General features: G+C 39.6%; 3 protein-coding genes and 1 long non-coding RNA gene across 5 annotated transcripts in view; 2 read left to right on the plus strand and 2 right to left on the minus strand.

Annotated features, from left to right (window-relative positions):
• LOC112137421 (centrosomal protein of 95 kDa) overlaps nt 1–2,278 on the minus strand; it is a 13,979-nt gene extending 11,701 nt beyond the window's left edge. For both annotated transcript variants that reach the window (XM_024259744.2, XM_024259743.2), the window contains exons 1-2: nt 2,079–2,278; nt 825–953 (exon numbers count right to left, since the gene is read on the minus strand). In XM_024259744.2, the coding sequence (XP_024115512.1) occupies nt 825–953; nt 2,079–2,103 (154 nt within the window). In that variant the 5' untranslated portion in view covers nt 2,104–2,278. The remainder of the gene's footprint in view (nt 1–824; nt 954–2,078) is intronic.
• A 1,821-nt stretch (nt 2,279–4,099) lies between these two features.
• On the minus strand, nt 4,100–7,582 carry klf1 (Kruppel-like factor 1 (erythroid)). Its single transcript, XM_024259742.2, has 3 exons — nt 7,279–7,582; nt 5,101–5,941; nt 4,100–4,542 (listed from the first exon to the last, which is right to left on the minus strand). The coding sequence occupies exons 1-3, from the start codon at nt 7,351–7,353 to the stop codon at nt 4,367–4,369; spliced, it is 1,092 nt and encodes a 363-aa protein (XP_024115510.1). The 5' UTR covers nt 7,354–7,582; the 3' UTR covers nt 4,100–4,366.
• LOC112137420 lies at nt 6,760–8,776 on the plus strand. Its single transcript, XR_002917534.2, has 4 exons — nt 6,760–6,947; nt 7,296–7,387; nt 8,362–8,417; nt 8,483–8,776. It is a non-coding gene; the product is annotated as an uncharacterized LOC112137420 (long non-coding RNA).
• Nucleotides 8,777–10,165: 1,389 nt separating this feature from the next.
• Nucleotides 10,166–12,976, plus strand: lg1h22orf23 (linkage group 1 C22orf23 homolog). Its single transcript, XM_024259982.1, has 7 exons — nt 10,166–10,326; nt 10,581–10,668; nt 11,891–11,950; nt 12,036–12,191; nt 12,428–12,556; nt 12,635–12,735; nt 12,806–12,976. The coding sequence occupies exons 2-7, from the start codon at nt 10,581–10,583 to the stop codon at nt 12,857–12,859; spliced, it is 588 nt and encodes a 195-aa protein (XP_024115750.1). The 5' UTR covers nt 10,166–10,326; the 3' UTR covers nt 12,860–12,976.

Raw genomic sequence — 12,976 nt, forward strand, 5'->3', positions numbered from 1 at the left:
AGTTTCTGCAGAATGACAGGAGTTTATCAAAAATTTGCCTCCGAGTTGTCTGTGGGACTGTTGGGACAGAAATAAGCCTCCACTAATATCCCATCATCCCTTTGTTTACACTCTATCCCGCTAGCTTACAGCCCTTCACAACCTCAGAAATTCAGTTTTAATCTTAAATTATTTTCTATATGTCCTCCATCATTGGAGTAGGTCTATAAACAGCTGTAGCACAGTACAAATCACTCCATGAGATACAGGACTACAGTACCCATAATGCACAGATTATCAAGTGGACTGTCTAATTTTTTTTTTCTAATTTAAAGATTTCAAGGAAAACTTATGGCCAAAAAACATGGCATGGTTAACCTAGTTCTGATTTTATTGTGGTTATATTTAACTTACAAATGTAATGCTGCTGACTTTACGCCACCAACTGTATTCCAGAATTATAATCCAATGGAGAACAGGGTTTATTTTAAAAGAAAGTCATGCAAAGCTGAGTCAAAAAGTATAAACTTTTTATATTTAGGGGGGAAATGCTATTTTTTTCCTTATGTCTATGATTTATTCATAAAAAAACTATAGATAATTAATATTTATTATAATAGTAACAATAACATAACAACAAATAAGGGCTGTAATTTTCAACAGGGTGAAGTGAGACTTTGTGAGTCATATTTGGTTATGCGGTGAGAATTTGACCCAAATGGGTCTTTTGGTTGCAGACTCCTGGTTTGGATCCATTTATAGCATTGAAGACAAAAAAAAACACCAAAGAAAAGATAAAACTATGAAGTGTTCAGATTAATCCAGTACATTTTACGTCTTCTAACCTGGAACCTTCTCCCCGAGGATGTTCTCGTACAGAGAAACAAAAACATCTGCATTACAGTCCGTCATTTTCCTCAGCCTCAAGCTCAGGTCACACTTGCGGAGTAGATCGTTTGCCACATCGACCCAGTCTGTGGACAAAATGCAAAGTCATGAAAAGTCCTCCAGGGAACAGAGCAAGAATGAGCAGACAATAATTACAAAGGAAGTAAAGGTCAAACAACCAGACAGTGGGTTTCAAGCAGAATGTTTGCTTTAAAGTCCCTCTCTAACTGTATTTATCTATTGTGAAATTGCTCTGTGGTATTTTAATCATGATTATGCAATTCTTAGCACAAAAAAAAAGTATTTTAAAGACATATTTTTTCTGCACCGCAACATAAGAAATTCACCTCTGCATTGTGGTTAGGACTGCCAGAAGTAACCCTCTGCTGATATCCCAGAGTCCCTTTGTTTACATTATCTCCCGCTAGCTTACAGCCCCTCTCAACCCAAAGCTAACATTACCGGTGCAGCAAAAATGACGAGCAAAATTTGAGCTATCCAGCTGTACAGTTTAGATCAGGATTCCAGCTTAAATGAGGAACATTAAGACGCTAATGGATCTATTTGTCTGCAAATGGATGCATCATTATGTAGCGGAGCAGCGAGACTTTACCCCGCCCATTTCAGTTTTTATGTCATAAATATGAACTTTTACAAACGGAGCGTTTTACCTGCTCCGATTTAAATAAAGAAACACTCAGAAATACATTTTTCATACTTGATACAACTGAATGGAGTGTGTCCTGAACACATTCCAGTAGTTTGAGTCATTACATAAACATTCTCCGGTTGTTCTGTCACAGCTTGGCTTTTAAGTGTCATTTCTTTTACTGTTAACAGCAAGTTATTAGACCCTGAATAAACATGTTTGCTGTCCTTTATTACATGTCCTATTATTAGGCTATTATGATTCGTTAAAAGATAACTAGGCGAGTAATGTTTACAAGAACCTGCTAACTTTTTGACTAAGAATGTTTGAAACAACTGAAAAGAAGCTAGCTGATTGCGACAATGTCGTCAAACAGTCACACCGCGGGAGAAACGGGAAAGCCTGAACTACACCTTTAAAACGTCAACTTCTTCCTCGACAAAAGGCAGAAGTGGTGTCAGGTTCGGCGAAAACAGGGAAGAAGCCAAAGACATCCAGCAGCTAACGTTAGCTGACACTTAGCGTCTGGTTGCTAGCTTTCAGCAGACAGAAGCGCACTCACTTGTCTCTCCATCCTGGGTTCCCATCAAACAAGTGGCAGAAAGGGGTACAGCGAGGCTTCAAAACAAGAGATTATCGGAGAAACCGTGTCAGAGAACCCCGACCAGAGCCAGAAGGGTCGGTGTTGTTGTGAGTTTCAATCAGAGAGGAAGTTCCAAGTCCTCGTTCAAAACGGAGCTTTCGTTTGATTGGCTACTAGCTCTCCCTTTGTTTGCGGAAATCAGAATACGCTAGCCTGCAATGCCCTCTACTGGTCACTGTCGGTATTACAAGCCTTCAGACAGCATTGATGTCTTTTTGAAGAACTGGAACATTTCATTGCTCTTAATTCACTCTTCTTCATCAGTTACTATAGATTTGTTTTAAACATCCATTATTCAAAGTAATGTGAAATTCTTAAGTTGTAATTTAGTTTGGAATTTGAAATGACGTAAAGTAAACAGTGGCTGGATGTCTCAGTTGGCTGTGTGGCAGACTGGCGCATGGGAAACCAGGGTTCATTTCCCAGAGGAGTGCAATGAGCTTCATCCAGTGTGGGTCCCTTCACGGTACTGCTTAACTATATGGGCACAAGTTAACCCAAATCTGGGTCTCCCTGTGCCGGTCCAGACAAAATACAAGGTCTGCCAAACCAAATGTGTGAATCGGTGGAAGCTGATTTGCTGTGGCGACCCCTTAGAGGACATGCTGAAAGGGGAACAACAGCAATGTACATTATTACTTTACCCTCAGAAAACTGAAGGGAGGAAATAAAGTACTGCTTGATTAGTTATAGAATGAATTAAAATATATTCAACATTTTGCAAAAGTCTATTTTTATTTACAGTTGATCACAAAATTGAGTGAAAAGGATCTTCTGAAACTCACACATTTAAGTCAGTTATTTATTTATTTTTTGCAAGCTGACTCTCTTTTTCTTTCATAAATGCAGCAGTACTGCTTTTTTGCAAATGAAAATAGGCTTGAATTCTTCGCAAGCCAGCATTAAAACCGCCAACTCTGCCTCTGTGAACAATGCTGCTCTTCTCTCCTTTAGCTTCCATTGATCACCAAATCGTGAATTCAGTAATCAGTTGAGAGGGACTTAAAGTTTTCAGTGTGATAGACCACAATGCAATGTGTTTTAAAGATTTCCATGAGGAAAAAAAAATGTAAACATCAAATTTTTCATCATCAGAACACAGTGGATTCAACAGCAGTCTTTGTTTGATTTTCATATTTATTAGGTTTTGTGAAATCGGTGACGTCATTATTTGCTGTTGAAAAAAAATTAAAGTAGTGAGCATGGTGTCCAAACTGTTTTTAAAATCCAGGGCACAAGATAGTCCCACACCATATATATTTTTTGGAGAGTAGGAAGGGAGTTTGGACAAAGGGTGCTCTCTGTCGTGACATCAGCAGGATACACCTGTGGCTGCTGAGTTACAGGAGCAGGTTCTGAAATGATGGAGCCTGCAGGCCTGGACTGCTGGGAGCAGACCGCCATCTGTCGAAACACCTTAAAATTGACCACCAGCACCTGAATAAGTCCAGTCTGCCAAAGGGTTTTACAGCGTGACCTTTATTACAAAGAAAACAATACCAGAAAGCTTTAAAAAAAAAAAAAAAAAAATTAACACAATGTACAATTATAAAGAGCCTGCAATTAAAAGCTTAATAAATATGCAGGAAGATCAATGACTCAGTCAGTTTTAAAATGGCTTAAAGAAAAACTCTAAACATGTATGTAGCCTATTGCCTTAAGTTAAAATTAGCCGACACATAATTAAGATTTAAAAAGAACGTTTTAGTCTGAATGTGGAGTCTAAAGAGACACAAAGATATCAGATCCTGTCGGCAGTGATGCGGTGGGAGAGCCAATAACAATCCTTGCTTACTTTTTGTACAGATCTTCTGTTAGTGTTGAGCTGCCCACAGCGTGTACAGTGATGGTCAAAGGAACTCTGATACTTCAGGAAAATCCTGTCATGTTACGAGCTTCACTTCACATTTACTGCTGGCCAAGAAAGCACACAGTCCTTGTTTTTTTTTTTTTTTTTTTTTTCCTTTCTTTCTTTGGGTCAGGCATGCAGGGTGAATGCAAACAGGGAGGTGGTTACACCTGTGCAGGTCCTCAGAGTAGGAACACGTGTGACACCAAATGAAGAAGATCCTGCCACCTCTTTTCAGTTATCTATAGTGGATTAGGCATTCGTTGAGCAGGAGGGAGGTGGTTTCTGAAGGTGCAGATATCAAACATATCTTTTAAAGGCTGGTGATGGTCCTGATCGATCCTGCTGCGTGGGAGCCTCAGGTGTGTCTCTTCATGTGAAGAGCCAGGTGGTCAGAGCGGGAGAAGGCCCTCTGACACAGCAGACACTCGTAGGGTTTTTGGCCTGTGTGCTTGCGGAAGTGACGAGTCAGTTCATCTGAGCGAGCAAACTTCCAGCTGCAGCCCTCCCAGGAGCAGTGGTACGGCTTCTCTCCTGTGGAACATAGGATGGAGAGAATGATAGCTTTCAAATGGCTTTAAATCAGGGGTGTCAAACATATCCGGCATCCGGCCCTCCAGATGGTTTAATCATGAAGAGAAAAAAATATAAGGATGTTGGGTAAAAAAGCAAGTTTCTAGCTTATTATTTAAAGAAATGGCTGCAATGTGCAGTTCTGCCACTAGGGGAAGCAAAGAAAAATAAATACTGACATAACAAGAGATCAAGAAATAAACAGCAAATTTTTGCAAACGTGTGCCACGTCTGGGTAAAATGCCGTTAGGTTCCCTGCCAGCCTCACCACTGTCATTTGTCACAGTTACCAAAATGTCATAATAATAGCGATAATAATATAATCAGTGATTAGGCTACAAGGTTGTTTGAGGGATTTTTACCAATTGAGAAAAGCTACAGATAACAAGTTGACCATAGGTTATTTTGCTATCTTGTTAGTGATTCAGCCCTCTTGAGATCAGACGTTTTGATTGAGTTTGACTCCCCTGTTGTGGATGTTTGTGAAAGCATCTGCGGTTGTGTGCTTGTTGTGGCTACCTGTGTGTGTGCGGAGGTGAGCCTTCAGATGGGAGCTCTTGGTATAGGTTTTAGTGCAGCCTGGGTAATCACAGCTGTGAATGGCAGGCCTCTTTTTCCCCGTGGACCTTCTGCCGCGCCTCCCCTCCATACCAGCAGGGGGCAGTGGTGGTCGAATGAGCAAAGGCTGCTGCTGCTGATGGGGCAAATGAAGTGAGGCCTGGCTGTGGGCGTAGTCGCGGAAAAGGGCGGCGTTGGGATTGAAGTGGGCTGCGTAGCCGTAGTGTCGAAGGTCAGGGTTCACGCCTTGTTGCGGGACGAATCTGTTGTCGGGGATGGTTACCATGGAGACGGGCTGCTGAGAATAGTATGAGTTGAAGTCCCATGATGTGACCTTGTTGAAGCTTTCTCTGCTGGGTCTTTGCAAGCCTCCTCCTTGAGGAAAGTCAAACAGATTCACATTGTGCATCACAGGAAATGCCGTCTGTCCTGTTTGGTCCTCGTAGCCGTGAGGGTACAGCTCTGGATGGACAGCCGGAGGTCCAGAGGCGCTCGGGAGCTCAGCCCTGAGTCCCTCGCTGTTCACATGCAAGCTCTCCGCCCCGGCTTGCTCCTTAAACGGGCTCACCTCCGCAAAGGTCATGTCTGCTTCAGCCTGTGTGAGCTGCAGAGAGTTCAGGGGGGCGTTGAGCTCGGGTGAAGAGGTGTTCCATTCAGACAGTAAGAACTCGATGTCCCAGGCTGCTTGGCTCTCATCTTCCAGCAGCTCCTCTGTCACTTCCTGGCAGAGCTGAGCCTGACCAGAGCTGCCAGCTGAGCATTTGCCCGAGTCCAGAGTTTGGGAGTCATCCGACTTCCACACCTGGTTTGAGGGTCAAGAAAAGACAAAAAGGACAAGTTGACTCAGATCCTCAGAAACACTTTATAACAAGTTTTCTTTAAAAAACAAGAAAATATCCTTGACTCATAAACAAGTAGCTACTGAACAACCTCCTGCTAATTCTTGGAGTTTGGGTGGATTTCCAAAATCTTTCCTGCTAACTTTTTGTCATGTTCTCCAAACATGGAGAACTCTATCAGATCTAATGATGTCAGGCACAGATGAGAAACATTGCAGCTACAATTAGAAACACATTTTTAAACAAAACAATAATAATCTGTAAATTGTTCACATTTTGCTTTACGTAAACAATTGATATCAATTTTTAGGAATTGTTCTTCACATTCATTCATCTTCCTGACCGCTTTGTCTCTTCCGGGGTCGCGGGGGTGCCGGAGCCTAACCCGGCTACTGAAGGGCGAAGGCGGGGTTCACCCTGGACAGGTCGCCAGTCTGTCACAGGGCCTCAATCAGACAAATTCACATTCACACCAAGGGGCAATTTAGAGTCACCAGTTAACCATGAAGCATGTTTTTGGACAGTGGGAGGAAGCTGGAGTCTCCGGTGAAAAACCCGGGAGAACATGAAAACTCCACACAGAACGGTCCCCAGTTGATGTTTTTCTCCCAGCTGGGATTTGTGTCATAATCCAGTGCTTCGGTTTTGTCATGTTCTGTTTTCTCTGTCAGTCTCATCACGTTCAGGTTAATCATCCACAGCTGTTTTCATTTAGGTAATCAACCTCAGTGTGTTTAAGTGTCTGGTTTTCAGTTCAGTTCTCATTATCAGGTCATCTGTCCTGTCACTGGTTTGTGCTCCTGGTGTTGTCACGTTTAAGTTTATGTTTCTGCCAACAAGTCTTGCCTCCTGCGTTAGGATCCTTCACTACCACCCATGACAATTTGAACGGGGCCTTCTTTCTGTGAGCCAAGAGCGCTAACCACTACGCCACCGTGCAGCCCATGGTTCTTCACGTCGACTCAAATTGTAAACTTTTGTTCTTGAAACCTCCTGAAATTCCATTCATGAATAATTGGTGGATTAAAAAACACAATTTATTAGAAGTTTTTAAAAACAAAGCAGTGTGCACTTCAACTATCCTCAGATTTGAGGAAGAAATTGAAAACGAATGTAGAAAAACAGCAAAGACCAACAGAGAACCTGGACTGTCCCCTTAAAAAATATGAATAAAATATCAGGAGGAGTTGTGTTTATCGGGTGAATATGTAGTTAAATTATAAATCTATTGAATGCTCCAGCATTTGAGTCAGATCTGATCCAGATGATCGGGTAAAACGCCTGAAGTCTTGACACTCACCTTCATCTCCTCTCTAGAGAAACTGAGGCTGGAGAAGGAGCTGAAGGACGGGAGTCCAGCCTGGGTCGCAGCCATGAAGAACCTCAATCGAGCTGCAGGTGGATCAGAAGTATGGTCTCTCCCTTTTTACATCCCCAGTGTGCTGGTGTGACAGAAAGCCGCTGGTTCCTGGTCAAACTCGAGTCTGCTCAAAAGCTCCAGGCCAGAGAGTGGTGCTTCTTTCAGCTCGCCGCTATCTCTCCCTCCTCTTTCTTGTCTATCGCTGTCAGCTGTTAGTCTGACTTCAAATCTCTCTTTTTCCATGAAGGTTTTGACCGTTAGGAGGAGGAGCATGAGCGTGAATACGTTTGTTGGCTCCTTTTTTTAAAAAAGGTTTCTAAAGTGTATTATCTCCACTCTCTGCCTAACATTTTATCTTGTGTAATTTGGGAAATTCTTGTTCACCTCACATTTACTATGAAGAATCTACAAGATCAAAACTACTTTAACGAATAATTCATTTATACTATTTAACTCCAACATCCAGAAGCTGATTGTTCACATGTAGCTGTTGGTTTGTTCTGAAGGAAATAAATTATCCAAAATAAAGAATGTTTTTGTAATTTGAAAATATAATTACATTTCCTAAATCTGTAAATGAAGCTGCATTATTTCAAATGGAGATCATAAATTTAAATTGTTTAGTTTTCATCTTTATGCCAGAATTAACCCTTTAGCAGCGGAGTCCCGGTGTTTATGTTCTTTTATTTACGGTAACTTTTAAAACTGTAAACACGATCAATGTAATTGATGAATGAAATTCCAGTAGATTGTGAATCTACTGGAATTACATTCATCTTGTTAACGGTTCAAAAATTATAATATGTTAAACACTGCGTGTTAAAGCGTCAACTAAGTACAAAATCCTAATAAATTCCAAATATGTAATATAAAAGTTATCTTCATGATCAAACATTATGATGACAAAAATGTGAAATTAATTCAGTTTTTACTCAATTCAGAGTCTTCTCCACTAACAAACTTTTTCCAACGTTTGATTGTAAATTGACTGGCGAGGATCTTTTAGATTTTCTTGTTTTTTAGCTCTCTGCGCTTCTGGTGAGGAACGAGCAGCTTCTGAGAAGACCTGCGTGTAGAAGGTGATTAAAGTCTGCCCGCTGATTATCTGCCCTCGCCGCGTAAAGACGGACTGCTGTCTCCTCAGAGATAAAGCTGCTCTGACTCCTGCTGATGCTCGACGACCTACTGCCACTGATAAAGACCCCCACCACGCACTGGTGACCACACAGCTCCTGCAGCAGGAGGGAAGGAGGCCACAGCATGTGTGATTCCTAAAAACACATTCATTCAAGGAACAGGAGGAAGCTGACTCCAACGAGATGCCTTCTGTCATGTTTGATGCTTCAGTTTCTAATGAGCTGTGAATGTTTGATGCTGTAAATGTTCTGAAAATTCACTTTAATTCATTTCTGTCTTTATAATTTCAACAAGAAATTGAGAATTGTCAAATGAATTTCTTCAGAGAAGGATAAAAATGACGGTGGATTTTAGTTTTGTAAAAAATAAATAAATGAAGCTTAAAATTTTAACATAAACAAACCCTTCTTTAGTGGCAGTAATCTGTCCCTGTACCCTTCATGTTTGTGATATTTAGAGGACAGCAAATTTTATTTTATTTTAATCAGTAATAAATGGAAAAAGTTGATCATTGTCAAGAAAATTAGCAGGTAGTATATCTTTTTTTCTTTTCATGGTGGGGATCCTCTCTTGTGGGTTCATATTAGCAATTTTCTTTCTATGAGGTGCCATTTATAAATCTGTGAAGTAAAATTTAACATCAATATTTTTGGTTATTTGGCATTTTTAAGTAGAAAAAAAATGGTTAATTTTTCAAATGCACATTTTCAGCTTTTAACTTAATGCATTTTTTATGCTAACTAAATATTTTGAATATTTTGTTAGCAAGCTAAATATTTCATTTTAAGCTAAATATTTATTTTAAAATTATATATTTAGCTTACAAACTAAATCTTTAATTTTATGAAAAAAAAAACATTTAGTTTACAAACTAAATATTGAGATTTGACCTAAATATTTATTTTCCAAACTAAATATTTAAGTCTTGTGACTAAATATTTTTTTGGAGCTAAATGACAGTTTTTAAATAATGTTTAGGTTTTTTTTCCCTATACGTCTCATAACTAAAAATGTAGTTTGGAGCTAAACATTTAATTATCTTACTAAATATTTTCTTTCAAACTAAATGGTTGGTTTTTAACTTATATAGTTAGATCCAAGCTAAATATTTAGAAACTAAATATTTAATTTGGATTGAAATATTTAGTTTGGATCTAAATATTTGGCTAATATTTTGCTTTTAACAAAATATTTATTAACATAATTAAACATTTAGCTCCAAAGTGCATATTTAGTTACAAGACTTAAATATTTAGTTTGGAAAATAAATATTTACGTCAGATCTAAATATTTAATTTACAAAATAAATGTTTAATTTAATTAAACATTTTGCTTGTAAGCTTAATATTTAATTTTAAAATAAATATTTAGCTTAGAAATAAACATTTGACTTAAAATTAAATATATAGTTTGCTAACTAAATATTTACTATTTAAATTTATGTTACATTTATAAATACATTTAAAAAGGTGAAGAGATGCTTTTGAGAAATGAGAGCTGTTCTTTTCCCTAAAACTATGCCAAATAACCAAAAATATTTATGTTAAATTTTAAATGGCGCTACATACTTTTTATGGTTTTTTTTTAACGTTTTAACTGATCTCCTGAAATCACATTTTTTTAATTTAAAAAATATTTAAATTGCAAAAACTTTTTTTTAAATAATTAAATGTTTTGATGCCACGTTTGGAAAAACGTCATCACGTCGATCAGCAGCGTTGTTACAGAGTTGCCATAGCAACATGTTGTCTCGTGCAATTTAGCGAAACGATTTGATCAAGTTTTACTGTTTGGGGTTAGAAAGAAAAATCAATATTTACTGTAATTGGACCTCATCGACCACTCGCACAGGTAAAAAGAACATCTATATCTATGTAGAGAGTCAAAACGAATTTATTTCTTGTGTCGACTTTACTCACACTTCCTGTATTTCTGTTCGCGTTATGTCAGATTTTTTTTTTTTTTGCATAAAAATAAAAGTTTTTTTTTTCTTTTTTAGTCCCTGACCTTTAGCAGCACGCGCGTCAACCGTGAACCCGTCAGGGTGAAGAGCAAACGTCATTTTCCCTCCAGATCTTGCAGGATCGTGTTTTGTTTGTCCGCAGATGGAGTCTTCCCTCCCCCGGAGCAGCGGGGGGCTCTGGAACAACCCTCGAGCGGCCGGGAGCACAGACGACCGGGACTCGCTGAGACGTGAGCAGATTCTGACTCCATCACGAGTCCAATTCATTCCCGTTCACACCTGCAGCTCATTCTCCTCTCTGTGGATCCTCTAAACCAGGAGTCAGGCTCTTTTACCCCTCTCCATGTGCCTCTATGGTTTCAGAAAAATAAGACAGTAGCCCTAATTAAAAAAAAACACTTAACATTAATTTAACGTGGATTAGCAATACATTTATGGCTTATGTTTTCACACCACTGCTGACATTTCCACGTATGATTTGGTGTCTAACAATTCATTTCACTAACGATTCAATTCATATCAAAATTTGTGTAGCTGACAGAGAGTCTATACTCTATATTACCAAAAGTAACGGCTCATACATCCAAATGATCAGAATCAGGTGTCCTAATCACTTAGTGTGGCCACAGGTGTATAAAATCAAGCACTCAGGAGGAATGCAGACTATTTTTTACAAACATTTGGGAATTCCAGCATGGACATTTCTCTCTCCTAAATATTCCAGTCAGCTCTATCATAACGACATGGAAGAGTTTGAGAACAACAACTCAGCTGCCAAGTGGTAGTAAACTGATGGAGAGGGGTCAGTGGATGCTGAAGCTCAAAGAGGTCACGACTATCTGAACAGTCAATTACAGAGCTCTAAACCTCCGATTAGCCCAAGTACAGAATACAGATGGAATGGGTTTCCATGGCTGAGCAGCTGCATCAAGCCACACATCACCAAGCGCAATGCAACGCATCGGATGCAGCTGTGTAAAGCATGTCATCACTGGACACTAGAGCAGTGGTCGCCAAACTTTTTCATGTGAGGGTCATGTAATGGAAAAGTGTCACAAGGTGTGTCTAAACATGAACATCCACCAGGGCACACATAGACAAATTTAAAATAATTCCTTTCAGTCATTTTCACAGGAAAAAATACTAAATGTTTAAAAAAATTCAACCAATATATAGTCTAACCAATAATATATAGTGTTTGAGGGGCCGGGCCAAATGTGGAGGGGGGCTGGATCTGGGACCCCTGCTCCAGTGCAGTGGAGACGCCTTCTCTCCCAGGAGAACAGGACAATTCAGACTGCATTGTCTTGAAAATGACATTTGGTGGGGAAAAAATGAAATTTTAATGGCAAATTTGTTCACATTTTAGTTATATAAACTGTGCGTTCAGATTATTCCCATTGCATCAGTTCTAACATAATACATTGTGTAATATTTATCATTTTTGTTTAGTAATTAAAGAGGAGTGGAGGCTCACCACCCTTCAAAATAAGAACAACAGATTCTCAAACGGTAAGTCGGTTTTAGAGGCAGAGAAACAACGATTTATCTCTTCATTCTTTTTCTCAGCTTAAGGCATACTTTTTTTTTTGTTCAGGACGTGCCGTTCCTCAGAAGTCTGGTCCCAAAACTTCCTTTCCTCCAGCTAAACCAGCAGAGAATCACCAGACCTTCAGACCTCAAAGACGCACTGCCGAGGGATGTCGGTCTGGAGACAGCTACATGAGGGAGAAGTTTCACCCTGGTCCCACACGTACGTTCCTCAAACTCTGTCTTTGTTTCCTTTCACTTTCACTGTAGGTCTGTCAGAGGTCAAGTAAAGGGATTTTTTTTCTTTAGTCACTCTCTTTCTGTTTTTCCTTAAATTTATACTTCTTTTTCATCTCCTGCAGTTCACTAACCACCTCAGTGTCGCTACAAAAATCCAGACTAAATTAAATCTGAAAGACTAAATTCTGCATTTCCACTAACCTCTTGTTTCTCTTCAAGGGGACATGGAGGAGGAAAAGAGGAGGCTTCAAAACATTTTAGCAACAGGAAAGGAGGAGACGCCTGTTTCTCCTCCAGAAACTCCTGCAGCTAAAGACCCAGAAGTGTCAGAGGAGCGCTTCGAGGAAGGTGGGGCTCGTCAAGAATTCTGCATGTTCAAGACGGATCAGAACTAAATTCTGCTTTAAATGTGATTCTTCTCTGCAGTGCTGCGTGAAATAGAAGAAAGAAGACAATTTCTAGCAGACATGGAAGCTCTGGGTCAAGAGAGGGAGTATGTGGGGATCATCAACACTCAGATCTCACAGGTAAGATGCATTTTAACAAACCTGAATCATTTTCCATTAAGAAAGTCTGACTGTCATAAATCTGTTAAAGAAACTTCAGGAGCTAAAGATGCTTCAGGAGGAGACCAGGAGTCCCAGCTTTTAGACTCAACCGTAGATGGAGACCAGGAAAACTTCAGCTCATCCAACAGCATCCCACCGCTCCAGTGATGACGAGCAAGTCCATCAGCTTCCAATAAATCACTGAACACTGCAACAGGAA

Source organism: Oryzias melastigma, linkage group LG1 (genome assembly GCF_002922805.2).
Source record: "Oryzias melastigma strain HK-1 linkage group LG1, ASM292280v2, whole genome shotgun sequence".
NCBI lineage: Eukaryota > Metazoa > Chordata > Actinopteri > Beloniformes > Adrianichthyidae > Oryzias > Oryzias melastigma.

Excerpts from the sequence above, each read along its gene's own strand:
- klf1 (XM_024259742.2), bottom strand. The coding sequence starts at position 7,353 with ATGGCTGCGACCCAGGCTGGACTCCCGTCCTTCAGCTCCTTCTCCAGC. Across the intron at positions 5,942-7,278 it reads TCTCTAGAGAGGAGATGAAG|GTGTGGAAGTCGGATGACTC; the intron begins GTGAGTGTCAAG and ends CCCTCAAACCAG. Across the intron at positions 4,543-5,100 it reads TCACCTCCGCACACACACAG|GAGAGAAGCCGTACCACTGC; the intron begins GTAGCCACAACA and ends TATGTTCCACAG.
- lg1h22orf23 (XM_024259982.1), top strand. The coding sequence starts at position 10,581 with ATGGAGTCTTCCCTCCCCCGGAGCAGCGGGGGGCTCTGGAACAACCCT. Across the intron at positions 10,669-11,890 it reads CGACCGGGACTCGCTGAGAC|TAATTAAAGAGGAGTGGAGG; the intron begins GTGAGCAGATTC and ends ATTTTTGTTTAG. Across the intron at positions 11,951-12,035 it reads GAACAACAGATTCTCAAACG|GACGTGCCGTTCCTCAGAAG; the intron begins GTAAGTCGGTTT and ends TTTTTTGTTCAG.